Genomic DNA, 24,948 nt, shown 5'->3' on the forward strand with positions numbered 1-24,948 from the left:
GTCAAACGCAGCGTACCTCCTTCTCCTTCTCCTTCCTCCGTCGAAACAACCGTGTTCCCACCGCTACTAATTATAAAAGAAAAAAATAAAATCCAACTTTTTTATTATTAAATAATATATATATTTTAAAAATAGTACATAATGTTACATATATTTTATTATTTTATTGACTCAACTCGATGATGAGACTACCATGAGTCACTCTGTGTGGATTGTACAGGTCTCTCTCTCTCTCTCTCTCTCTCTCTCTCTCCCTATGTGTATATTTTTATATGTATATATACATGGAAGGCCTCATTTCATTGTGCAAGAAAGGCAAAGAGCTATCAGAAACCCAGAGAGAGAGAGAGAGAGAGGGTATTCTTGATCAAAACCTCTGATCTATTCTATTCATTATCATCATTTGTTTGTTCGTTAGTTAATTTTCCGGCGTACAGAGATACTGTGAGATTCTTAGCGACCGATTCAGAATTTGTGAAGATCGAGGCTTAAAGTTCTTAGCAGGAGAATTTGCGGCCACCCAAATGCAGAAAGTTGGAGTAGAGCGCCACCAGCATCGCCATTCCGACACCGAGATTGTCGGCTCAGACAGGGTTGCCTACAGCGGCCCGTTAAGCGGCCCTCTGAACAAGAAAGGAGGAGGAGGAGGAGGCGGCGGCCGGAAGAGTGCGGGGTTCGACCTTCCGGACGCGGCCACTTCCGGCGGGGACGATGACCAGAATTACGTGGAGATCACGCTAGACGTACGGGACGACTCCGTCGCCGTGCACAGCGTGAAGGCGGCCGATGGCGGGGAGATGGAGGACCCGGAGCTGAGTTTGCTGGCCAAAGGGTTGGAGAAGAGGTCGTTGTCGGTGGTGAGGAATGCTTCTTCTCGGATCAAGCAGGTTTCGCAGGAGCTCAGGCGCTTGGCGTCATTCTCGAGGCGACCGCATCTCGGCCGGTTCGATCGGACCAAGTCCGCCGCCGCTCAAGCTCTCAGGGGGCTGAAGTTCATCGCCAAGACCGATGGTGGCGGCGGCTGGGCAGCGGTGGAGAAGCAGTTCGACCGCCTCACCGCCTCCTCCGACGGCCTCCTCCACCGCTCCCTGTTCGGCGAATGCATAGGTAACCCACGACTGAGGACACGTCACAGTGGTTGCATCGACAAAACTAAAAGAACAATGATATTCGGTTTGGGCTACATGTCAAAATGATCAAAATGTCCTTGGGTACGTAATGTTTGTGATTATGAGCCCAAGGGCATTTTGGTCATTTTGACCCACCGGCCGATGAGTTCAAACCGATCATCACTATTCGAACTGAATCAGAATGATCTGGGTGCAACATCTAACTAATTAACATGTTGTTAGTATCATACTTAAATCTTCATTTGATTTGGATTTGAGGAGTTATCTAACAGAAGCTTGGATTGATCGTGACAACAGGGATGAACAAGGAGTCGAAAGAGTTCGCCGGAGAACTCTTCGATGCGCTCGCCCGGAGAAGGAGCATTACCGGCGATTCAATCAACAAAACGCAGCTGAGAGAGTTCTGGGACCAAATCGCCGACCAGAGCTTCGACTCTCGGCTTCAAACTTTCTTTGACATGTGAGACATCTCCCCACTTCCTTATCAATTACTCAATATAATACAAATATTTCACAATCATGCTGAGAGAATATTAATTTATATGTGGATGACGAAACCATTGCCTGATTGCAGGGTTGACAAAGACGCCGATGGCCGAATAGCTGAAGAAGAAGTCAGAGAGGTAAACATTTGTCTTGTAGTTAAAAACTTTTTCTTTTGTTGTTTTCTGATTAAAACTTGTTGGCTTCCAATTCAACAAAACATGTTTACATTTCCACACTTTTTGTACAGATTATAAGCCTCAGTGCTTCTGCAAACAGGCTGTCAAATATCCAAAAACAGGCTGATGAGTATGCAGCATTGATCATGGAAGAGCTGGACCCGGATAATCTTGGCTACATACAGGTAAAAACAAAATCTTTAAAAAAAAAAAAAAACTTAAACTAGTCATCTTTTAGCAGAGATTGTCAAATTCCTCGGCCATTTGATGATTGTGACTGGGAAACAGATGGTGAACTTGGAGATGCTGCTGCTGCAAGCTCCAATCCAGTCGACTAGAGGAGGGGAGAGCCGAATGCTGAGCCAAATGCTGAGCCAGAAGCTGAAGACAACTCACGAGCTGAACCCCATAAGAAGATGGTATCGGCACGCCAAGTACTTCTTGCTGGACAACTGGCAGAGAGTGTGGGTGATGGCGCTGTGGATGGCGGTAATGGCGGGGCTATTCGCTTGGAAATTCATTCAATATCGCAACAGAGCGGCGTATGATGTGATGGGGTCTTGTGTTTCCATGGCCAAGGGTGCAGCCGAGACTCTGAAGTTGAACATGGCCCTGATTCTGCTTCCTGTTTGCCGGAACACCATCACCTGGCTCAGGACCAAAACCAAGCTTGGATCTGCTCTTCCGTTCGACGACAACCTCAATTTCCACAAGGTACGTAGTGCCTAATTTGATGATGTCTTCCTGGTTTCCTCAGCTTGGCAAGTACACTAATCCATGGCTGACGGCTGCTTTCACTTCCTTAATTAGGTCATAGCCGTGGCAATAGCGATTGGAGTTGGGATTCATTCAATCTCTCACTTAACCTGCGATTTCCCGCGCCTTCTTCATGCTACTTCTGAAGAGTACGAGCCAATGGAGAAGTATTTCGGGGAGCAGGCCACGAGCTACTGGCATTTCGTGAAGAGTTTCGAAGGCATAAGTGGGATCATCATGGTGGTGCTCATGGCAATAGCCTTCACACTGGCAACTCCTTGGTTTAGGCGAGGCAGAGTCAACTTGCCCAGGCCCCTGAACAAGCTCACCGGATTCAATGCCTTCTGGTATTCACACCACCTCTTCGTCATCGTCTACGCGCTGCTCATTGCTCATGGCATGAAGCTTTATCTCACCCACAAATGGTACAAGAAAACAGTAAGTGATCCAGCCTCATTTGCTCAGTGTTGTTAGCATCCTTTTGATAGTGCTTACCCGAATCGTTGCACTGACAGACTTGGATGTACGTGGCGGTTCCAATCATGCTGTATGGGTGTGAAAGATTGGTAAGGGCATTCAGATCCAGCATCAAGCCTGTTAAGATACTGAAGGTAAGAAAATTTGATCACAGCCTTGGCTTTTTGAATCAGTATTTGAGGTAAATGGGAGAAGATTTTCTTGGGAAGTTAGTGATTGATTTGCATTGTGATTTGACTTGAAGGTGGCTCTTTATCCTGGCAATGTGCTAGCACTTCACATGTCCAGGCCTCAAGGCTTCAAATACAAGAGTGGGCAATACATGTTTGTCAACTGTGCTGCTGTTTCCCCATTTGAATGGTAAGTGACTGATATTGATATATCCATCAAAATTGACGATGAAAATGGTGTTTTCGTGTTCATATTTATTTATGCTAAGTTTATGGCATACAATGTCATGTATGTTGAATTCTTTCTTCCATATCAACAGGCACCCGTTCTCCATTACTTCTGCTCCTGGTGACGACTACCTCAGTGTTCATATTCGGACTGTTGGTGATTGGACACGACAACTCAAGACAGTGTTCTCACAGGTATGCATGCTGTCCCTTCATTGGGAATACGACAACATATACAGCATATCGAGCCTTAGATATCCCACTACATGAATTCTAACTCGCCAATGTTAACCTCTTCTTGTATTTGTCTTTGTCCTTCTAGGTGTGTCAGCCACCGCCTACCGGGAAAAGTGGACTCCTCAGAGCTGATCACATGCAGGGAGACAAGGAACCCAAGTAAGTGCATTTCCAACTTTTTAACCCACAAAACCACTCAACTTAAACATATTGATGATCCACAACGAGGTACAAAAATTTCTCTGATTAATTACAAGTATGTATTGATCTGCTGTTTTTACAGTTTCCCGAGGGTGTTGATCGACGGTCCATATGGTGCACCAGCACAAGATTACAAGAAATATGAAGTGGTCTTACTAGTAGGCCTAGGTATTGGGGCAACACCAATGATCAGCATTGTAAAAGATATTGTGAACAACATGAAGGCCACGGAGGAAGAAGAGAATGCCTTGGAAAATGGACCTGGTGACAACTTATCTGCCACTTCTCCTACTCCCACAACACTCAAGAGGAGGCCGGGATCGGGCAGTGGCGGCAGCAGCAACAGCTTCAAGACCAGAAGAGCATACTTCTATTGGGTGACGAGGGAACAAGGCTCCTTTGACTGGTTTAAAGGGATCATGAATGAAGTGGCCGAAATGGATAACAAGGGGGTCATAGAGATGCACAACTACTGCACCAGCGTGTATGAAGAAGGCGATGCTCGCTCTGCCCTCATCACCATGCTGCAGTCGATCAACCACGCCAAGCATGGCGTGGACGTGGTGTCTGGCACCCGGGTTAAGTCCCATTTCGCCAAGCCCAAGTGGCGCGATGTCTACAAACGCGTAGCTCTCAACCACACCAATGACCGTGTTGGTAAGTACTCGGACTCTTTTAACTCTTACGTACTAATCCAAGCACCGTTTCGGCCTAATTCTCTCTTCCTGTCATTCACATTCATCAACAAACACCACCGCAATGTCGACTTTGAATTCAATGATCTAGCTTAACAATTACATTCCTGCCAATGGTGGCAAAATTTTCTGTTCAATGTTGTAATTCTTGCCCCTTTGGACAAATTGCAGGAGTCTTCTATTGTGGGGCACCAGCACTAACAAAAGAGTTAAGACATCTAGCCCTGGATTTCTCCCACAAGACCTCTACCAAATTTGAATTCCACAAAGAGAACTTTTGAAACCTCCATGGATTATTGGATGACAACACGTGAAGCTCGTCATCTACATATATACTACTACAATACTAATCTTCTAATGTACATCCATAATCGCATATTATTATCTGTAATATTGTATTATTTAATGACCAAGCTCACGATTATTGACAAGAGGGTAGCCACAGATATGGTGGCTGATGAATATAGAAGAAATGTAGAGGAAGAAGAAAGTGGAATTGGTCCCTGTTTGGATTGGGACCACCAGCCCACTTGGATATTGGTTGGAGTAGGTAAAGCTCTTGTTCAAGCCTGAGAATTTTGATTTTAGAAGGAATACTATATACAGAGATAATGCGGAGACAATGGTGCTGGACATGCACAATGCGACCCACCAATTATAGATATATATATATATCTATATGATGTAATTTGACCTTGAAATGTATATTTTTTTCATACCCTTCTTCACATATACACAATATTAATGATAATCATCCTAACCAATTAGTTCGAGTTGATTATGATAATTCGCTGCTCTTTGCTTTGGTGTGACTTTTCCTTTTCTTCGGTTGTACTTTGTTTAGTTCGGAGCATCACTGGATGTTGATTTCCATTCAAAGTTGGAAACCAAGGAAAAGCATCAGCAGTTTCCACCATCTTCTTCTTCTTCTTTTTTGTCTTGCTTAGTGCACTTGACAACTGGAAACCAATAAGGGTTGGTTTTGCTTGGCTGCAAATTGCTTTAACTTCTCAGTTTCACACCACCTTCAAAAGGGTCTCAACCTGTCCACCATGATCTGTGACAGGTTTGAAAACAGATCACCAAACCAAAATTCATCTAGTCAAAACTCCACTTAACGGAAATTAAGGCTCGGGTTGTTGGTGTTGTCTTCCTAGTGAAAGGGGTGACACATAATGGATTTCTTAACGAAATCCCACCATATAAAAATCTAAACTAAAACCACATATCAAGCTTTTAAGTTACTATATTGGGTTGCAACTACATAAATTCTATTCATAATTATATCTTCTAGAAGACCCTTATAAATCATATAAAAGAAGGCCAACTGTGATATAGAGTCGATAGTCACCATAAAATGGTTGAGTCTTCTTATTATTCATTGATTCCAACCATGGAAGTCTTAAATTAACCAACAAAAAAAATTAAAAAAAGGAACTTTATTCCTACTAATTGTTATTTTAAGGAGCTCTGTATTAATTACAATAGAAGATTCTAATGGGAACTCCTTTTGACTTTTTTTTTTTTGAATTTTGCCAACAACCTTCTTTTGACTTTCATAATCTGAAGTTTGGTCTTAAGAATTAAATTATTTTTATTTTTGTATTCTTCGTTATGGAGTGAACAAATCTTTAGTAAATATCTTTATTTGCTGACTATTTCAAGCATTGCAATCAAATAAATATTCTTCACATCTTCTAATTCATTCCTCTTTGTTAGGTTTGCTAATGTGATGTGCTTTTCCTTGTTTTGGTTGCTTTTAGGTTTTGGTATGGTGCACTTAATTTCCTTCCTTTCCTTTTCAACCAAGATGGTTTTCCTTTGGGAAATCAACTTAACGTGTCCTTAGCTCATTTGAAAACTATGAGATTGGATATCGTGGTGACTTTAAAGTTCAAACACATGTCAAATTTTATGATAACAAACCTCAAAGAGTCTTTGTAATTTTACACGGAAAAAACAAAGAAAAGAAGAATCTTATTTGTTTGAATTATAATTTTGAAAAATATTACTGGTATACCTTTGTGTACACTTTGGGCTACATAAAAGTGTATCAATACAAAAAAGTCCCTCGTGAAGCGCATAAAGACACATGAGACGTATGAAGACGAGAGATATTTTGGTCATAATACATCTAACATAATTCTATAATTTTATTATTTTTAAAAACTTTTTTTTCCCTGATCATCGTTGAATGTAATAGTTTTACATAATAAATGATCATGAATACATATGATTAGCGAGAGGAAATTTATCACATTATTTAATGAGATTCAACTTTACTTTTTGAAAAGAATTGTTTTTCTCCTTTCCACACAATAACAAAACTTCTACAAGGAAGATAGAAGAAAAGAACAAACAATGGGGAAGGTTAGTTTCCACCCAAACCCAAGTCTCCACAATCATTGTTGACCTCCAATTTGAATACAATCTTAGAAGATATGATAATCAACAATTCAATATAATACTTGAAGTCTAACAAATAAAAGTTTCCCAGCTCACACATCATTGGAAATTCAATATTTATTATAGGGCAAATAGTAAACAAAAAAAAAAAAAAATTCAAACTTTTTTGAAAATTTGTAAATTTATCCAAACGTTTTAATTTTGTTATTGTATTTCAATTAAGTATAATTTTATTCAATATTTGAAATTAATTTAAGAGATGCATATCATTATTGACGTGACAAATCACGTGTCATAAATATAAATATGAGTGGGATCTTATATGTATACATATGAATGAGACTCACATATATAATTTTATTTTTTATTTTTTTATATGTGTATATGACAAGTGACGTGTCATATCAGCAATGACATAGTCTCCCAAATTAATTTTAGGTATTAGATAAAATTATATCTAATTAAATTAATTAGGATACAATTATCAAACTTAAAACATTTAGATAAATTTATAAATTCACATAAAGATTTACAATTTTTCTTTTTTACTATTTACCTTATTATATGGTAAAGTCTAATCACACATGAAAGGAAAAATTAGACTAACTCGAAAGCTTGTAAATGAAATATAATAATAATTATTATGTAAGCATCAGAGAAAGTCATCCTTTTGTCTATTTCTTAGCAATTTTAAAAGACAACCCCTTGTTGCTAAGCATTCACTCATGCTTGTTTGGATATATGGTCGTTTTCAGTGAGAATTATTTTGTGTTGTCAAAAATCATGGTGATTGTTGTCAACTTGGCAACACCAAAAAGATTCCATTTTTCTTCATCTCTCCTCTCCTCAAAGCATAATATTATTGAATTGGTTTCTTGAAATTTATGGGTATCGTAATTTATTTTTTGATAATATTTCATCAAGAGTTATATATGTGTTAACAAAATATTTAATAACTAAAGTTTTGAGAATATATAAAGGCCAATTTGAGAGTTTATTTTAAAGATAGAATTTCATAACACTAAAATAAAGAATTTGCTTATATAATAGAATAGATAGCCTCTTGTTGAGGGATACTCATAAGGTTAAATTACTAAATTATCTCTTAAAAATAACAAATCAAATTACTAAATTATTTCTTAAGAATAACAAATATTCTTTGGCTTGCCACATGCCCAAATTGTCGAACAATAAATAATAAGTCTCTATATCCACTCAGCCCAAATCGAAAGAAATAAATCAAAAAATTTCACTCTCAAATCCTAATCTAGGATTATTCAAAACAAATTTAGTTGATTTGTCATTATCTCAACTCGACCTACTGATTCCTTCATTAACTCATAACCATAATACCAAATATCATCTCACTCAACCTCTATAGGGAGGGTATCCAAAGATTCTACAAGTAAATTTATTTAATTTATCTTTCTCAATACATACTTTCTAACAATACTTTGCATTGACTTGAGCATCAAAAACTAAACTAAAAGATTCAATCTTATCTTTTTTTATAAATGCTTACATCAAAATAATAAAATTATTATTTACTCGTGTTGGGTAACATAATATTTGTCCGAGATAAAAAAAAATCAGAGAGAGGCATGAGCCTCATCCCTTCCCCTGCATGCCCACATCAGGTTTGCCCGACGGGGACAATATAACAAATCTCTCCAAAAAAAAATCTTACTTTATAGCATGACAATGTTAGAATAAATTAGTGGATTGATTTTCTTCAAAATAATTTACGGTGATTGCAATTTCAATTAGTGTTAATGTATAATAACACCACTAACGTGTCTTCAATATAATTTTATCAATATGGTTAAATAAGTTAATTGATTTCTTCAAATTTGTAGTTGTTGAAATTTCACGCAGTATATATAATATTACATAATTTAACAAGATTTGTTTGAATTGATGATGTTCATTATGTCACGAATCTAAACCCTTCCACTACGCTAACCCATGCACAAGAGTACTGATATATTGACAAGAAATTCTTGTATAGACTTAGTTTATAATTACTTATATAAATTAGACGAAGTCAATTAGAGATGGAATAAATTTAAAATTTTAAATAATAGAATCTCATAATCAAGTGGTTGTGATCTTTTGTATTTCAGTTTTTAATTTTGACTTTTGAATTTATTTTCAATTTTATGTTTTGAGTGTTTATTTTGAGATTATTGAAAATGTATTTTTTTTTTTTTGTCGGTGGCATTTTTTATGTTTTGAAAATTTTGAGTATGTTGGTGATGAAAACAGTTAAAACCACTTTTTGTAATTATGAAATTTCTTTACAAATTGTTTTCTTATTTTCGAAAATACGTTCTTAAAAATATAAAATTAAACATGTTTTTATTATTTTAAAAAATTAAAAATTAAAAACGATCTGAAAACAATAAAGGGAACAGACTTTTAAATTTTAAAATTATCTTGTATATAATTAGCTTAATCGATCCTTACATGTCTATATAAAAATTAATGTCTCAAATCCCTTTCTACCACTACACCAAGGTTCAATTTATTTAGGGTTTTTTGATTCACCATATAGGATAAGATAGGATAAATTGACATAAAAAAATTATTCTATATTTGGTTTGTTTTTATAGATAATAAATGAGATGAGAGTTCGAATCACATAGAGAATGAATGACTTAATTCGAGAGAGGAGTTGGGGTCTAGGTTGCATGGAAATAGAAACGGGAAACGTTTTCGATAGGAAACGAAAACGTAAAAATGGCATTTTTCTAAAAAAGTAGGAAACGGAAACGTGGGATAAATTGTAAATTTAAAAAAAATAAGGAATTTTTTGCAAATATAATTTTTGATGTAAAAATAAAAAATACTCAAATATAAACAATAAATATAAATTCTATAATGTATTCAAATAAACATAAATATAAAGTTCACAATACATTCAAACAACCATCAATATATTTAAAAAGTTCTATTACAGCAATTAAAAACAAATAATTATTATATTATCAACAATATATGAACTAATATAAACTAATAATATGAACTAACATATATATTTTCGTATATATATAACTGTTAACTTATATATACTATTAACTTATATATATTTTTACATATATATATATATATTGATACGCATACTGTTAAGTGTTTAATTGTTAACATATATATATTTTCGCATATATATACATAAATATGCAAACTGTCAAGTGTTAAACATATATATTTTCATATATATATAATTGTTAATTTATATATATTATTAACTTTTATATATATATATATATAGAGAGAGAGAGAAAGGGGAGTGGGTTATTTACAGATACAAGAAGGCAAGAACAAGAGTGGCAACGGAGAGCTAAGAAAGAACGATCGGCGGCTGGAAAAACTTGAAAGACGATGGAGCATCGAAGCAGCTAGCTGGGCAATCGCTGAAACGCGTTTCTAGGTTAGAAATGCGTTTCAGGTGAGTTCTTAAAATTTTGAAACGGCTCGAACATTTTCAAAAATTACACAAACGGCCCGAAAAATGTTTCGGGCCGTTTTTTTCGTTTCCGAAACGGGAAACGGTTCGAAAACGCCGAAATAGTTCGAAAACGCTGGAACGGCGTTGCCGAGCCGTTTCCGTGCTTCACAGGTTGGGGTAAGTAATTAAGGACTTGCAATATCGATATCCTGTTTGCAAATTAAATGAACCCTTAAAGTATTGTCTAAAAAATTTAAAGGTAAACTCTAACCGTCAAATATCACTAATAAAATTTTATTTATTTATTATTTGTACATGTGTATCACGTCTATCACTCTTTGATGTATAGATAACCCATTTGCCAACTAGGAGTGTCAATTGTCAACCATTTGTGAAATGGACTCGACTACGGGCAATTCTAGCTTAGTGAGTTCCCTTTAGGCGTGTCAACACAAAACCCTAATTCAGTATTTAGCCACTAATGATTCGTTACAAATTGAGAGTTCAAGATGATGAGTCTTAAGTTATCTCTAAGGAAGATAAAAATATAACCTTATAAAAGCTATTCAACAAAATAGTTAATAATTATATTTTTTTTATTTTTAAAATTTTATCTAATAAAGTAATAAAATAGATACAATTAATTATATAACCCAGTAAATGTTAGTAAACTAGTCATTTAACACATTTAAAAAGAAAAAAACCCTTATTATGAGTTATAACAAGAGATAATATCATCAACTTTTCACCCTTTAAATTCATAGATCAAATAACAAGCCATCACCTAAACAATTGAAAAATATAGTATTCCTATGTCTATGGATTTATTAGGTTATAATAATATGCTATTCAAAATGAGGGGGGAGAATGGGTTCCCCCTTGGGTTGAGGATTGCCCATGCGTTGGTAATGCAATCATTACCAACACTAGGACAATCTTTCAATTCCCCCTCTTGCTTCAGATATTATATCATTATTCAGAGTGTTCAACTTTCTAATTTTAATTTTTGACTTTTATTTTAGTGTTGATTTTTAATTTTTATTTAAAAATTAACATGTTATTTAATAATGATTTATTTCCAATTTAGTTCTAAGGTTTTGTACTTTTTTGTTTTCTTTTCCTTTTCCTTTTCCTTTTCCTTCCCATAGTTGGGCTCTAGCAACTCACAAGGAGGCCATGGAGCCACCCAATTAATTCCTAGACTAATTTTGGCCCCAAAACAATAAGATTGTACTTTAATCCCTAGACACTGAGTTCAATTTATGAAATATTTTTACAAAATTTGACTAAAATTATATATAAAAATGACTCTACAAACTCACATAACGAGGAAACTTCCCGAATTAGAAGACATCCTTGATTCTTCATAATAAAGGCAATCTTAGGAATATTAGAGAATTTCATTTTGTCTTGAACTCAAGTTCAATTCTAACCCTACTATAAAGTCTGCACTTTTGGAAGTCTTGAGAATATCATTTGGGCATGAATTCAAATTCAGTTCTAACCCTGTTGATACTCTTGAGTGATCCCACATTATAAAGTCTACACATTTAAGTGCAGAGATCTCGAGCTTCAAAACTTTACCATGCTTAATAACTTTATAAAGTCTACAGATTAGCAGTTTTACCATGCCTCAAACAAAGCTCAAGCGTGCTTTCAAGTTCAAGTACGGAGTAGATTGGTTCAATTGAAGCTCAAAGATCAGGGGAGAGGCTCCCTTTCTTTTCAACCATCTTGAGGCCAATTAACTAAAGGTTTCTTCCTGTCTATATGTCATATTTGAGCAAATGCTAGCAAATTGATGAATAATGGCAAAATATAGAGCGCCACAACTATATGAAGCACTGATAGCAGCAAATCAATTCGGGGTAATTGTAAAGATTCAAATCAATAACCAAAACCACTCAACTAAAGGCCATGTTTTTGCACCAGCACACTAAATAGACAATGATCAAGCCTTGTCTTTAAGTCATGCCATTGTCTTAAAGCCCCTAAGCTTCAGGCCTAAGATCTGAAGAGACTTGCATTTGCAATTCGATCCATCTGAAGTGAAGAAAGAGAAATTAATCTCTTCTTTAACATGTTAATGGCGCTTGAATCATGGAGCGCAAACATGGCGCTGGAGATGCTAACCAGACCGGGGTTCTGGCTGTTCAGAACGGAGAAAGCAGTGGCAGGCTCAAAGCCATTGTTCAAACAGTAGTGAAGAAGCCCTCTTGGGAAGACAAAGACATCACCTGCTCTAAGCTGTGATTGGAAAAGTTGGTTTTTGGTGTCACTAAATCCAGCAATCACGACACCTTTGCTGACAAAGAACAACTCAGAGGCTCTTGGGTGGGAGTGTGGCATGACGAGGCCGCCCACGTCTAAGTCGGTCCTAGCAACCGCCAGGCCAAGGCCGTTGAGCCCGGAAACTCAGCAGCAGTATCTATGGTGGTCAACGAGCGGACAGAGTTGTCCGTGTCGCCTGCAAAGCTCAGCTTTGATGACTTGAAGTCGGAGGCAATGGTGTTGGCAGGGCTCTTGCATGGGAAGCCGTTGATGAAGATGGGTTGCCCTGTGGATGTTGCCGCTGGACATGTGTCCTGGTCCTGGAGGTTATCACTGTCCAGTGCCAAACAAAGTCAAGGCAACTGAAGAGGAAAGCCCCAAAGAGAACTAGAAGAGAAGGCTTCTTCATTTGTTGGATTTGCTTTCTATTGTGTGGACTAATGGATGTGTTGTGTCACCTTTGCTTCAAGTGTGATATTTATGGAAAGGGGCTTCAAATTGCAACAAGTGGAAGCAATTACTCTTAAAGTTTGGAGCTTGGAGTTCACTTTACTTACATTGTAAGTGTATTATATGGTAAGAAGGGTATTGCTTAAAGAAATTAAGTTGAGCTGCAGTTATCTGGATGGTCCCATGTCCTTGTGCTTAGTTATTCCTCTTCTATTCTAGCATTAAAAGCAACAAAATAGTTCCTTTTCTAAGCTTCAAACAGCCAAGTACAGTTCTAACTAGGGCAATATTGCTGCAACTAGCTTCCTAGGTAACATTTATCTAGGAGACCCCTGGTATTTAGCCAAAACTTCCATCTACTATTTCATTTGGTTGGATAATATGAGGATTCATCAGGAGTACAGCGTTGGTATCGACTATAGAAATGAAAATCATCTATGGAAGATATAGCTGTTGATAGACACTGAGGGGAGAAACAAAGAACAGTACGGATACTATATTGGCTACTATGTTTGGGGTCAAATCTAGTTCAACAATAAATCTGTAAAAACCAATTTCTATCCATGTATCAAGTAAGAAAAATGATGTTCAAACAGAATAATGTCACATTATATGAGATTAATGAACCATATGACATTAATATACAAAAGTTTGTATACAGAGTTCTATTTGTATGGCATTATCAAACAAACAGATATTTAAGATGAACAGTTACTTTTAGAAAGTTCTCTCCTTGTTTTTAATCCTAGTAGGGTAATTTGATCCACCAAGGCTTCTGCTGATAAAGATTTAAATCATATTTGATACACCTTTTTGAAAAGCTTTCTTGAGTTGAATGTCCATTGAACCTATTCCAACTGTTCTTTTGATTCTGCAAATGTGATTTGAGTTTTCTTCTTTCCTCTTTTGTCTCTCTCTTACTCGTGCAGATTTTAGAAGCTCTTTGCTACCCAGGTTTTCAATTCACAGATTGGTAAGTATACAACGCAAAGAAAGATTTCCTAATCCAATAGGTTTCTACTTGCTACTAGTAATTTGATAATGTCGAGCAGGAACATATCAAGTCTACAAGCAACAATCACAGGTTAAGGTTATCTGAGCATGAAAATACCATCAGGCTGAAAGAAGAGGAGGATTACGAAAAAGTTGTATTGTAAACTGATCTCACCCCACTAATATCTAGCATAAAAGATGCCCACCAAAAGTTAAACCACAAACTGATCCAATGCCGCTAGAATCTAATTCACAAGACTGCTACTGCCTGTGATTTCAACCCATTAATAGCAACAGCAAAAAGCCCCAAGTATTGGCACCTTATCTTGTCAATATAACTTATGTACCTTTTGCAAGCAACCATCAAATCATGGTTTAAAGGTAACAAATATTGCAGAAACGGCTAAATGACAATGTTTCAATAGGTAGAACAAAGACTAATAAAGCTGCTGCATCTATAATGGAACTATAGACGACAACACCATTCCCCAATTATACCCAAATGTAAATTAGAAAATTCTAAAGTTAGAGAAATGATCCATCAGCTAACCAAACGTCAGAAAACTCTAACCAAACAAATTAAGCAATTAAGAAAAAATAATAATCAACCTCATCAAACACCAATTTTAGCTCCACTTAAAATGAAAAGAAAAAAAAATGGGATGGATACTATCATCAATATAATGGTATGACAAGTACCTCCGAACAATGAAAGATGATAATACTCTTTTAGTATTATTAAAACAAGAGACCATAAAATTACCTCAACCTCAATCATGTGGAGGCACTGTCCTCCTCTTGTACTAGTATAGCTGACGCAGAATACCATTACTTGAAACCCAAATGAACAAATTCCAAATTAATTACTATCTATGTTTAGGATCCATTTATTTGTGCATGGATCAAGGGCATATGTAACCCAAGCCAAGCCACAATGTAGCTTTATATGTCTGGCGCAGAATGGAGAACAAACTCTACTGCCACAAGGTTTCATGCACACATATCATGTGGCATAGATTATCATAACAAAAGCCTAAAAGAATGACTAGGACAGCAGTTGGATGATATAGCATCAGAAATGAACATGCACAAATTTGAAAACACATTCATGTCAAACTCATAGCCAGAAGGGAAGATGTAACATTGCATTAAATTCCCTTCAAAAAACTTGAATTCATAAAAATGTTCCTGCTGATCTGATCAACATAAAGACCAGTCAATAACAGGGAGTTCAACGAGGCCTTACAAAATAGAGTCAACCACTAGCAGGCAATGAATATGGTTAAAAAAGCTCACCATATTCCATTTATAGATCAGTAACATTATCGCAAGGAAACTGGTTCTTCTCAGAGTTCTGCAGACAAGTTTTGGCTCTCGTCTGGAGTGGTTAGTATTTCTGAAATAAACTTTATCAAAGAACAGAGCCCGCCTAAGAAGTTATGATCAATAACTCCTCCACCTTCCATGACATGGGCAAAATCAATCAGTTTGACTTCTGCAACAAAGTTCCTTCCCTCCAAAGCCAACTCCTTTTCATAAATCATGAGGACAGAACAAGAATAAAAATGGAAAATAGTTTGATCCTCAAACCATGCTTTCAGCTCCAGGAGCTGTGCCAAAATCCCTGCAGAACCACCATAAACTATTGATGCAAAAGCGCAATCTGGGTCTGAATCTGAATCTGAATCTGCAGTTACATTGGAAGAAACAAATTTCCTCAGCACTAGTCTAACACCATCAGCAGAAAAGCTCCTGATGAACCCTTTGTTAGGTTTCCAGTATCCAGATTCTTCACTTATATATATTTGGAGTCCTGATATCCTGAAACCCAATGGGATGCTTGTGGATTCTCTATCTTTCTTCAAGGATTTTGCTATATAGTCTTCAGATGCTTGGGGAGGCCAGGTTCTAGAGCCAATCTTAGCATCCATGATGGAGGGATTGATGCGACCTGCAACAAGATCTTGCAAAACAAGATGAGGATGCAGGCCAGTTCCATCAGATGCCTCTACAAGCTGAGTGCCATGGAACACGGGAAAATATCTGCGAATGTGATCCGGGATCCTTGTGTTGGAAGCAAATGATGTGTAGAAGGCTACCTCACTGGACCCGCGCTCATGACTCTGAAGAGGCTTGTAAAACCGCCCTGAATTATCTACAAGTGGCCCAAGATTTCCATCAACAGCTTGATGTCCGGCAACTTGATGAACTGGGATGTTAAGCATTGCCCGGAACCTCACGGAATCTACCCTAAAAATAAAAACAAAATCAGCTTTAGAACCCAAAACGAGAAAAAGGATGAAACAGGTGATAAATCAAAGCTACAATATGAAGAAGGAAACTGCTCTTGTTAAGACTTTAGAAGAAAATAAAAAACTTTATTCCATGATTTTCTGACCATGAAGCAAACATGTTGACATTTAAAAGTTGATTGTTATTCATTTTTGCTATGGAAACTAGTCCATACTAAATAGAGCAATGAATCCCAAACCTCAAACATCCCCATCTTGCTATTGAAATTAGTCCATCCTAAATAGAGCATTGAATCCCAAACCTCAAAGATCACCTCCAGTACAGAACATGCCCATTACAATACCTACACTGGTGGTTGCACTACATATCAACAATATAAAACATAAGCACAGATAGGAGACAACCAACTGGTTTTCTACAAAAACCTTTTAAAGTCTTAAAGTTTTCCATCATCTTGTCTTCAAAAAGCAGGGAGGGGCAAAGAGGTAACAAAGAAAATAAAAACAACTACTTGAATTGCATTTAGATAACTACTTTGTACCATCCACGAGGACCTAGCCAAGTGTGAGTACAAAGAAGAAAACTGGAAAAAGAAAGAGAAATTTGATCCATGAATTGCATTTTTTGAAAGGTATCATCAACTCTACAAGAATTATAAAGTTAATGAAAGAAGTACAAGAAGATATGAGCACTTGAATTCAATGCTTCAAGTTCCGCTCTGCAAATACTGAACTTTAGGAATGGTAATGGGAAGGGTTTGGACAGGGGACCCTTCCCCATCCTCATTGACATCCCAGTCCCTATCCCTGTTGGGTATTTTTTTTTTAATTCCTCGCTCCTATCTCCATCCCTTTCCTCATTGGATAATAGGTACCTGAACCCCAGTATATTTTATACATAATATATGTATAAATTATTTTTGTAGTTCAAATATTTTCATCACAATTTTTTCATGCTACTTTTAATTCACTTGTTCATTACAAGAAAAAAAAATAATCAAATGGCAAACAGTAGAATCAAACCAGAAAACAAATCAACAGCAGCGTTAAAGAAAAAACAAAGACAAACATTATTGAAGAACAAAAACAAGAAAACAGTAAAGACTGCTGTCGGATCCTTGGATCTGACAGAGAATTCCCAGTCGATTGGTGAGAATTGGGGCAGGAAATTAGAGAGAATTGAGAAGAAATTCGGGGAGAGAGGTAATGAATAGAGAATGAGACAGGGAAAGATCAAGAGAGAGGAGAATTTGAGAGCGGTAAAGCAGAATTTGTCTCAATAATTCTTCAATGACTTGAATTGGGCTGGATCAGTTATTATATACTGGTCCTAGTGGTCAGGAATGGCGCCAAAAGGCTGCCAAATTCAAATGAAGTACAACTGCCTGTAGCTACCATCTAAGGACAATCAGCTATAGCTATAACCACCAATACAATGTACAAGCCCCCAACAGCAGTAGGTACATGACAATTTTTCCCCCTTAAAAATTTCTTGTCCTCAAGAAATACAGAGAAGGTGGGCAGCTTGAGGAAACTGTTTTGAGCAAGTGTGGTAGGTACTCTAGGTGTTGTTATCCAGATGGAGGTGAGACCATTTTACTAGTACTTGAATCAAAGGAGCTCCCTGTTTGTAAATGATCCTCTTGTCCAAAATGGCAGCCCGTTCCATAGTACGGGAAGTATCTTTAACAAAGGAGGGTAAGGAGGGGCTAACTTGTGTTTCCACTGACTTCTTGAGCAGTAATAGTGCAATACTGAGTGAATCTGGGAATCAGCAGGCAGTTGGAGTTTGTAGGCAACATGTCCAGATCTTGTGATAATAGGGGAAGGTCCATAGAACTTTGTGCTCAATTTAGAAACCTATCCTTGAGATAGGGCCCTTTGATGAGAATGTTTTAGCTTCAAATAGACTTCATCTCCCACATCAAACTCTCTTTCACTCCTCCTATCAGCAAACTGCTTCATCTGGTTTTGAGCAGTTGCCAGCTCCTTAACAGCTGTAAAACATTCTGCCGTTGTTGTAGGTAGGTGTCCACAGCTGCTACTGTAGCATGTTCTATGATGGCAGGTAGGAGGGGAGGCTTGTAACCATACAATGCCTCAAATTGTGACATCTTAATGGAGCTGTGATGGCAGGAATTATACCACCACTGAGCCAAGGGAAGCCATTTGTGCGGCACTTTCATTCGAAATGGTTGCTCTCTCTGTCTGATGTTGTGAAGATTTTGTGTTTGTGTGGTTACAATTTGGAAAGTCAAAGTTGAAAGAATGTTGTGACATCTTCATGTTCTGAAGTACAGAGCTTTGGCTCGGTAGCGAGGTGAAGAGAGTCTGTTTCAGCTTGCTATACTTATCTAGAAAATAAAAATTAAGTAATTTACTGCCCATTGTCCAGGTTTACGAAGGGTATTTGAGATTTTCTCAGAGAATTGAATTAGATTCTGACAGCATTATGGTTGCATTTATGGTGGGTTCTGATGAGGGTCGTACCTGAGATTTTAGGACCCTAAGTCGAAATCTAAAAATGGGCCGCTGAATCATAGAATACATTCAAATTTTAGTTTTTCATAATAAAGCATACAAAAATAAATAAATATTTATACCATATCAAAGAATAAAATTGAAAATTTCCAAAATTATCAATTAAAAACTACTCTCTTTACAATTTTAGAGGCAAAAATATAAATCAAGTTTACATAACCAAATTGTTCGAGCATTTTTTTCTTGATAGACAACATAGCCAATCCATTCAATCCGTCTTATGACATAGTTAAGTGGAAATAAGTCTTGATCAACTTCAACTTAGAGAACCATTTTTATGCAGATGCAACTGTAACTAGTATAGTCACCAAGTTTCTTGTTCCTTCACCAAAGTTTCACCTAGGTTTTCAACTATTTCTTCTGTCTGTGTTGCTATTAAAATATTTAAACATATTACCGGTCTGACATTGAACTAATGCTTCTTCCCTCTGTTTCCTTTTTTTTTTTTTTTTGAGCTCCAGACATACGTTTACAGGCACACTTAAATAATAATAATCTTAAACTATCTAGACTTGTAATAATAATAATAAAAAAAAAATAAACAGGCATCTCTAGACTCTAGTTCTAACTTCTAACAAGAAAACAGTTGTCATCATGTCATGTATCATAAACAAAATAGAGCAACATCAATAAAATTAAATTTGCTTTTACCAGATTCAGCAAACATCAACAAAATAGACATAGGCAAGCAAGCCAAATCTCCGAATGCATCATAAACGAAACGAAATGAAGGAGCAACTAACCGCTAATTAAGAAGTCGGATGGAAAGAAAGTTGAAGCAGATATGGAGACTGAAGTCAGAGCCTCTGAGAAGCAGATCTGAAAGACTGAATCTGATGAGTGATGAGCCAATCGGCAATCGAGAGGTAGCGATCGACCAGCGACAGCGAGCGACGCAGGAGCAAGAGGCACCAGCCACGAGGGCGAGCCGGCGAGGGTGCGAAACTGCGACGGAGCTAGAGAGAGGCAGCGAGCAGCGAGAGGCGAGGGCGAGGGCAGGAGTGACGGACGGAGCGAGAGAAAGGCTGGGCAGCGAGCGAAAGCGAGAGGGGGAGAAGGCCAGGCGCGAGGCAGGTGGGCGGCTGACAGTGGGCCCTTGGGGGGTTCCCAATTTTATGGGCCCCCAAAGAATCAAATATTCACGGGCCAGGTCCGGCCCTGGTTCTGATATAAGATTCATGTTCCTGTTTTCATGGGCTGTGACAAATATCAGTCAGTTCATCTTTTCTTATTTATTTTTTATCCAACCAAACTAATAAATATATATATGTTTTATTCCATTCCCATGAATTTTCTGCTCCTCTCCTGAACTTGCTGAACAAAATTTGCCAACCAGAAATCATCCGCTCAATCCCAACTTCAACCATCTCTTTTCTCCTCTGTTCCTCGTGCGATAGAAATTGAAATCTGAAAATCCTTCGGGCAACATTTCAGCGACCCTTGTTGATTCTAGTGATGATCTGCGGCGGTCCTCTCCTCTGTACAATCAACAAAGTTCAGATCATGTATTAAAAAACCCTCCCTCTCCTTAGCTTGGTAAATTTGAGACTCTCAAACCTTTTTCTGAGATCAATTGTGTATGTCTTATTTTTCTTTCAATCTTCATACTTTGTTTTCCTTTTCAAAGCAGCCGTGAGAAGGGGGAAAATTCCCAAATACAAATCTGGCGTGCCTTATTTTGTCTTCTTAATACTTGCTGCTACGTCTTGTGTTCTTCAGCTGTGTTTGCCTTTTTAGTGCTGCTGCTGCTACTTGTTTTACCTGTCTTTGTTTTTCCAATATGCAAGTTGTCATGTACCTACTGCTGTTTGGCCCCCGCCGGGGGGGGGGGGGGGGGGGGTGGTTGTACATTGTAATGGTTAGATGGTATAGCTATAGTTAATTGTACTTAGATGGTACGTACAGGCAGTTATACTTCATTTGAATTTGGCAGCCTTTTGGCACCATTCCCAACCGCTAGGGATCAGTATACAATAATTGATCCAGACTAATTCAAGTCATTGAAGAATTATTGAGACAAATTCTGCTATCCGGCTCAAAGTCCCTTTTCTCTCTCTCTCTCTCTCTCTGTTCATTCCCTCTCTCCCCAAATTTCTTCTCAATTCCCCTAATTCAAGGATTATCTCTCAAATTCAAGGATTTGACAAATTGGCACCAGAGCACATCCTCGCCCAGCGATTCCCACCTGTGATCTCAATTCTGATTGCAGACGACGCCAGAATGAAGAACTTTGAATCCCAACTATAACAATTCAACTCGATGATCTCCACTTTGCAAGCCAAGGTTGATTCATCGGAGATTGGATCGAACAGGAACCATGAAGCGATTGTCACCATGGATCAGAAGCTAGAGAACTCGATGGATGGATTGGCAAAGAGGTTGGACTGTTTTATGTTGTTCTCCAAATTGCCCCAAGTAAGTCTCCCTCATGAGTTTCCTCCTAGAGAGAGATTGGATCCACTCCTACCTGGGAATGGAGTGATCCATAGAGTAGCCAGATTCTTAGAATTTGAGGTAGAACAGGTAGTGGTTGGGGACAACATAGTATAAAGAAAGAAAGAAGTACAGGCTACCTCTAATCAACTATGCTTTCCTATGCCTAAGCTAGAGATTCCCCTATTTGATGGGCATAACCCTAGCTGGTGGGTGAGAAGGTGTGAGAGAATGTTTACCCTGTACAATTTTTCGGACTAGTAGAAGGTCACATTGGCTTCTACTTACCTCAATGATGTAGGGAATGCCTGGTTCCAAGGTTGGATCAAGGTTAGAGATGGCTGCCAATGGGCAGAGTTTGTGGAAGATTTGTGTGAGAGGTTTGGGGATCAAAGCATGATGGATGTTCTAGAGGAGTTTAACAAATTAAGATAGGATGTTTTAGAGGAGTTTAACAAATTAAGATAAGAGGATTCAGTGTAGACCTATCAACTAAAATTTGAGGAGCTAAAATCACTTATGTTAAACCTCAACCCCTATTTGACATAAGTCTACTTTGTCTTAAGCCTCATTACTGACTTGAGTGACAAATTAAGGCCCACAGTGAAGATGTTGTAGCCAAGGACCATCAAACAGGCAACTGAGAGTGCTAGGTTACAAGAGCTTACAATGGAGCTTTAATGAAGAAGCAGAGGTTGTAGCCAAGGGGGACAAGCTCCAGTGCTTTACATTAAGTAATTAAGGGGTTCAATAAGGAGGTAGTTAAGATTGGCCATAGCTCTAGGAGTTTGGCTGTTCCATCCACTGCTACATCTAATCAGCTACTGGGGGAAAGGATTATTGAATAAACAAGATAGACAGGATTATGTTTTCTATGTGGGGATAAATATGCAACAGGGCATCAGTGGAAGAGGCAGTTACTCTTATTGGAAGGAGAGGAAGAAGTAGAGGCAGGGGAAGAGGTACCAACAGTTACAACTGAGATAGAAGGAGAAGATAATGGGGAGACTTCCTTGCATGCCCTAAGGGGTTTAACCAATAGCAAGATCATCAAAGTGGAAGGAAAGGTGCACAGCTGCAATTTGATGGTCCTAGTAGATTGCGGGAGCACCATAGTTTCTTTGATGAGAGCACAACTAAGAAATTAGGCAACAAACTCACTGGCACACAACCCCTGTTAGTGACTGTGGCCAATGGTAACAAGGTATTTAGCAAGTCAGCCTGTGTTGGATTCTAATGGGAGATGCATGGAAAGGACTTTGAAGCTGATATGAGGTTGTTGAAGCCAGGAGGATGTGATATAGTTTTGGGGGTTGACTGGATGAAGAATGTAAGCCCCATTAGCTTTGACTTTAATAGGATGGAAGTGACTTTTGAAAAAGATGGGAGGAATATGACTCTTACAGGTAGCACAAAAACAAATATATGCAAGATGATTACTGGGAGGAAGCTACAAAAGATGTTCAAAAACAAGTTGTCTCAAGTGGCACAACTGTTCTCTATTCATGCCATGGACAACATGGGGGGAAATCAGAAGCAGGAAGGTGAACTAATGCTGACTGTCAGCAGCCAACTTCATCACCATTGGGAGGTACATGAACTCGACTCTCTTAACATACTATTAGTTGAGTTTGAGGACCTGTTTGTAGAGCCTAACTCCTTACCTCCTAAAAGACCTTTGGACTATTCCATTTCTCTCAAAGTTTTTGAACACAAATGTTATGATTAGGAGTGTTAGGACCACTCAAATCTTCAGCCAAATGTAAAACACACCCTCACTCGAATACAAATCAATCAACGGAATGTAAAAGCAGAATTTAAAGCAATAATGGAAATAGGGAAAGAGACAATCAAACCACACAAGAGACAAGGATTTATCCTAGTTCAGATTGCTATGAGCAATCCTACATCCAGCCTTGGTCTGAGAGCAATCCACTAGAAATCCAAATTGAATCAATACAATAAAACCTCACATCTATCACACAAGTACACCGCTCCACTGAGATTACAAAGAACGTTTATAATAAGTCTTTTCTCTCAGTTTTTAGAACAACACTCATATACAAAATGAATGATCAAGTAAGTCACGACTGTCTGCCTAAGCCTTTTATTTATAGAGGATTTGGGCGGATATTACAAGGGTGTTTTCAGAACAAACCCGTATACAAAATGAATGATTAAGTAAGTCATGATTGTTCGCCTAAGCCTTCTATTTATAGAGGATTTGGGCGGATATTACAAAGGTTTTAAGTTAGACTACACAAAGTCTAAACTACCCTTCATATATACAACATAAGATAGCCTCTTCCTAACTTAGTCTATTTAGCCGCTTCCAATCACTTGAGAGTTCTCTTGATTCCCTCTATCTTTCTAGAAAAATACTCAATGCAAAACTCAACAACAGATCCTTAAAGAACAAACTCAACTTTGACAATACAGTATATGATCATTTTTTAAATACCCATGTGCTGCAGTTGCAAGTAACCGCTATAGGAATACATGATAATCATGAATTTTCATACCCAATATTTTGCAATTATTAATATTTACGCACCGAGCTAGTTTTGATGCATACCCATCTGGTAATTTAATTGAATTTAACCATTCACAAAACTTTTTCCTTTTTGTCAATGACAAACTGTAAAATGCAAACAACATCAGAAACTTGTCACCATCTCGTTGCAAGTGCAACTCTTTTCTTATGCCCATTGCTTCCAAATCCATATGAGTCTTAAAATTATCCTTAGTCTTTCCAAATCCTCTATAAATAGAAGGCTTATGCAAACAGTCGTGACTTACTTATCATTCACTTTGTGTATGAGTGTTGTTCTGAAAACACCTTTGTAATATCCGCCCAAATCCTCTATAAATAGAAGGCTTAGGCTGACAGTCATGATTTACTTGATCATTCATTTTGTATACGAGTGTTATTCTGAAAACTGAGAGAAAAGACTGATTATAAAGGTTTTTTGTAATCTCGGTGGAGCGGTGTACTCATGTGATAGATGTGAGGGCTTCTTGTATTGATTCAATTTGGATTTCTAATGGATTTCTCTCGGACCAAGGTTAGATGTAGAATTACTCACAGCAATCTAAACCAGGATAAATTCTTGTCTCTTGTGTGGTTTAATTGTCTCTTTCCCTATTTCCATTATTGCTTTAAATTCTACTTTTACATTCTGGCCCTGTTTGTTGTAGCTTAATTAAAGAAATTATAGCTTATAGCTTCTTAGATTATAGCTTCTAAAACTTAGAATAAGTTGTGAACCTGTTTGCTGCAGCTTCTTAGAAGTTGTAGTTAAGTAGTTGTGGTGTTTGATACCATAAGCTATAAAATAACTTATTTTTGTATAATTTTCCATAATACCCTTAGTAGTTATAGAATGATAATTTAAAAATTAATTAGTGTATATATATAAGTTTCAAGTGTTATAAAAAAATTAATTAAAGTATAGAGAGAGAGAAGATGAAGAGAGAGAGGAAGAGATTTGAAAAGGAGATGGCGGTGGAAAAGAAAAACCATGATTGCGTAAACAAGAGGGTTAATTCTTTGCTAAAAATAAGGGCAAAAATTGTCATAAAAATGTAATTATTTAAG

General features: G+C 37.4%; 3 protein-coding genes across 3 annotated transcripts in view; 1 reads left to right on the forward strand and 2 right to left on the reverse strand.

The window, feature by feature from the left end:
- Positions 1-291: 291 nt before the first annotated feature.
- LOC127790581 (respiratory burst oxidase homolog protein C-like) lies at positions 292-5,343 on the forward strand. Its single transcript, XM_052320151.1, has 12 exons — positions 292-1,107; positions 1,428-1,590; positions 1,705-1,753; positions 1,864-1,977; positions 2,081-2,506; positions 2,603-2,986; positions 3,064-3,159; positions 3,270-3,385; positions 3,516-3,618; positions 3,746-3,819; positions 3,944-4,518; positions 4,728-5,343. Exons 1-12 carry the CDS (start codon positions 525-527, stop codon positions 4,835-4,837), a joined length of 2,793 nt encoding a protein of 930 aa, XP_052176111.1. The 5' UTR covers positions 292-524; the 3' UTR covers positions 4,838-5,343.
- Positions 5,344-11,785: 6,442 nt separating this feature from the next.
- On the reverse strand, positions 11,786-13,031 carry LOC127790994 (germin-like protein 11-1; the record flags this gene model as incomplete). Its single annotated transcript, XM_052320730.1, is given in 2 exon segments — positions 11,786-12,815; positions 12,818-13,031. Coding segments are annotated over 2 exon segments (615 nt in total), but the record flags the coding sequence as incomplete, so codon positions are not given.
- Positions 13,032-15,244: 2,213 nt separating this feature from the next.
- The window catches only part of LOC127790497 (inositol polyphosphate multikinase alpha-like), a 16,402-nt gene continuing 6,698 nt past the window's right edge, over positions 15,245-24,948 (reverse strand). Inside the window, 2 exon segments of the mRNA XM_052320040.1 lie at positions 15,245-15,488; positions 15,490-16,369. Of these exon segments, the coding sequence (XP_052176000.1) occupies positions 15,431-15,488; positions 15,490-16,349 (918 nt within the window). The 5' untranslated portion in view covers positions 16,350-16,369 and the 3' untranslated portion in view covers positions 15,245-15,430.

This window comes from Diospyros lotus, chromosome 14 (assembly GCF_014633365.1).
Source record: "Diospyros lotus cultivar Yz01 chromosome 14, ASM1463336v1, whole genome shotgun sequence".
Lineage (NCBI taxonomy): Eukaryota > Viridiplantae > Streptophyta > Magnoliopsida > Ericales > Ebenaceae > Diospyros > Diospyros lotus.

Coding starts and splice junctions, on each gene's coding strand:
- LOC127790581 (XM_052320151.1), top strand. CDS start 525: ATGCAGAAAGTTGGAGTAGAGCGCCACCAGCATCGCCATTCCGACACC. Junction 3,160..3,269: donor AGCCTGTTAAGATACTGAAG/GTAAGAAAATTT, acceptor TTTGACTTGAAG/GTGGCTCTTTATCCTGGCAA. Junction 4,519..4,727: donor CCACACCAATGACCGTGTTG/GTAAGTACTCGG, acceptor GACAAATTGCAG/GAGTCTTCTATTGTGGGGCA.